The sequence below is a fragment of the Mandrillus leucophaeus genome, unplaced genomic scaffold (assembly GCF_000951045.1).
Source record: "Mandrillus leucophaeus isolate KB7577 unplaced genomic scaffold, Mleu.le_1.0 Scaffold242, whole genome shotgun sequence".
Classification (NCBI taxonomy): Eukaryota; Metazoa; Chordata; class Mammalia; order Primates; family Cercopithecidae; genus Mandrillus; species Mandrillus leucophaeus.
The window spans coordinates 1,166,538-1,169,511 of NW_012102499.1; the positions used below are offsets into that span (position 1 = coordinate 1,166,538).

Sequence of the window (2,974 nt, forward strand, 5' to 3'; positions counted from 1 at the left end):
CCACCCACCTTGGCCTCCCCATGTGCTAGGATTACAGGTGTGAGCCACCACAGTATGGCCTATTTATGGAATAAAATGCCACTCCATATAGTTTTATCATTTATATTAAAATGTACATTTCTACCACATCGCTTTGAAATTCACCTGTGCCACTTAATGTCTGTTTCATTCCTGGGACTTTTCAAATATATTTTCTTATTAATTTTTTTTTTTTTTTTTTGAGACAGTTTCCCTCTGTCACCCAGGCTGGAATGCAGTGGCGCTATCTCAGCTCACTGCAACCTCCACCTCCCAGCTTCAAGTGATTCTCGTGCCTTAGCCACCCAAATAGTTGGGATTACAAGCATGAGCCACCACACCTAGCTAGCTAATTTTTGTATTTTTAGTAGAGACAGGATTTCACCACGTTGCCCAAGCTGGTCTTGAACTCCTGGGCTCAAGTGATCTGCCCGCCTCAGCCTCCCAAAGTCTGGGATTACAGGCGTGAGCCACCGCGCACGGCCTGTTTCAAGTCTTTTCTCAGATGTCACCTTCTGAATGATGCCCACCATGACCTTCCTGTTTAAAGTTGCAAGCATCTCCTGGCTGGTAGTTACCCTTCTAGTCCCCTTACCCTGCTGTATTTTTTTCCTCCAGGTACAATTAATACTTTTTAATATGCCATATAATTCACTTATCAGTTATTCTTTTTTGCTATTGTCAGTCTTTTGTCAGCAGAATCTCACCAGGGAAGGGGTTTCTTTTCTCCCTGTTTTGTTTATTGGTGGATTGCAGAGTCCTAGAATAGTGCCTGGCACATAGTAGATACTAAATAAATACTTGTTCAATGAATGCTTGAATGAATTCTTGGTAAGGGGATACATGTGAAAACTTTTACTTGTGAATTTTATAGTTGTGGTTTAAAAAAGTTATAATAGCCTGGTGGTGGGCATCTGTAATCCCAGCCACTCAGGAGGCTGAGGCAGGAGAACCACCTGAATTCGATAGGCGGAGGTTACAGTGAGCTGAGATTGCACCACGACACTCCAGCCTGGGCAACAGAGCAAGACTCCGTTTCAAAAAAAAAAATACAGTTATAATAGAGAGAAATATAATAAAATAAATTAACTATAAAATTGGGGTTGTCGCTTTTCTTTTGTTTTAAGTTCCAGATGTGCTTTCTTTTTCTAAATTTTCAGCTTCGGTTGTGGAGGGCCAAAAGGGTATCATTCCTCGAGCTATTCAAGAAATATTTCAAAGCATCTCTGAACATCCTAGCACTGACTTTAATGTGAAAGTATCTTATATAGAAGTATACAAGGAAGACCTAAGAGATCTTCTAGAATTGGAGACATCCATGAAGGATCTTCACATCCGAGAAGATGAGAAAGGAAATACAGGTAAAGTAGCCTGCTTAATCAGTTGCCTTCATTAGCAAACAGATATGCTTTAATTCAGTTTCTGGATATATTCCAAGGAATCTTTAAAAACATACAGAAGCAAAATGAATTTAGTTTTACTTTTAACTTGAACAGTTTTATTGATTATTAATCTCTTTTTTTTTTTTTTTTTGAGATGGCATCTCGCTCCATCACCCAGGTCACCCAGGCTAGAATGTAGTGGTGCGATCTTGGCTCACTGCAACCTCTGCCTCCTGGGTTCAAGTGATTCTGCTGCCTCAGCCTCCCGAGTAGCTGGGATTACAGGTGCGTGCCACCATGCCCGGCTAATTTTTGTATTTTTAGTAGAGACGGATTTCACCATGTTTGTCAGGCTGGTCTCAAACTCCTGACCTCGTGATCCGCCCGCCTCGGCCTCCCAAAGTGCTGGGATTACAGGCGTGAGCCACCGCGCCAGACCTGTTTTTGGTTTTTGAGAAGAAACTATATATGGTAGCTTATGGTCTTATTAGATAATTCAGTACAGTTTCTCTCTTCTGGATATAATTCAGACTAATGTTTTGAGCTCCTTTACCTTATGGAATACAATTATTGATTGTTTTTATCTTTTATCAAACAGTTACAAAAATAATACATGCTTCTTTGTAAAATATCAAGCAGGACAGAAGTATATACACTTCACTATCACTCTTGATAAACTTGATGAAAATATTTCATATCTGATACCAATGTTGAAAAAATTTTGGAAGGATGTTACAAATGATCTTAAATTACAGTATGTCTTACATAATGTCCCACTCACAAGTAAAGTGCATTTGTTTGACATATTTCTTTAGAGTCTCTGTGTAAAGCAGTAATGTCCATGCTGGCTGCTACACAATTAGTACATATGGGAAGCTTTTTAAAAATACTGATTTCTGGGTCCTACTTCTCAGGGGTTCTGATTTAATTGGTCTGAGATGGTGCCTGGGCATTGGCACTTTCTTTTTTATAAAGCTACCAGGTGATTTGCATCTGGGTTTGAGAACCGTAGTGCTCACTTATAGCCTAACATTGGAAAAATTTAATGAAAAATTTAATGAAAGTTTTACTATGACTTACAGGAACTGGGTTGTTTAAAAAGTGTCATGATGGAAATAATGAAAGTGAAATGATTATTTTTTAAAGAAATAGTGATGTGACAGTATCTGAGTAAAGATGAATTATGGCAATATAATTTGAGCATGAAATCAGGAGCTTTCCTTCTCTGATTCAATTCCTAAGTCCACCTACTTCTCTTTGCAGTATTTTTGGATATAAACAAATAATGCAGGTAGTAAATGCAGGTTATTTTTAGTTCATTCTGTGATTGAAATAAAAACTTTTTTTCTTTTTTGAGTACAGTACATTATGGTATTTAAAGTGTTTTCTTTTAATTGCCATCTCATCTGTCTACCTTGCATTCTGATATTATATAAACCATACTTGTTTTTAAAATGAATAACCAACTTTATTTGTATTGAATTTTTTACTCATCATTGATTATGACCTCACAATACAAAAAAACTTAAAAGCCAAGGATGGCTTGATTATTAATAAAGCTGAAAAAAAACCAA

General features: G+C 37.5%; 1 protein-coding gene across 1 annotated transcript in view; it reads left to right on the top strand.

Annotated features, from left to right (window-relative positions):
* Positions 1-2,974, top strand: part of KIF27 (kinesin family member 27) — a 99,283-nt gene that overhangs the window by 14,148 nt on the left and 82,161 nt on the right. Inside the window, exon 3 of the mRNA XM_011982757.1 lies at positions 1,179-1,379. Within this exon, the coding sequence (XP_011838147.1) occupies positions 1,179-1,379 (201 nt within the window). The remainder of the gene's footprint in view (positions 1-1,178; positions 1,380-2,974) is intronic.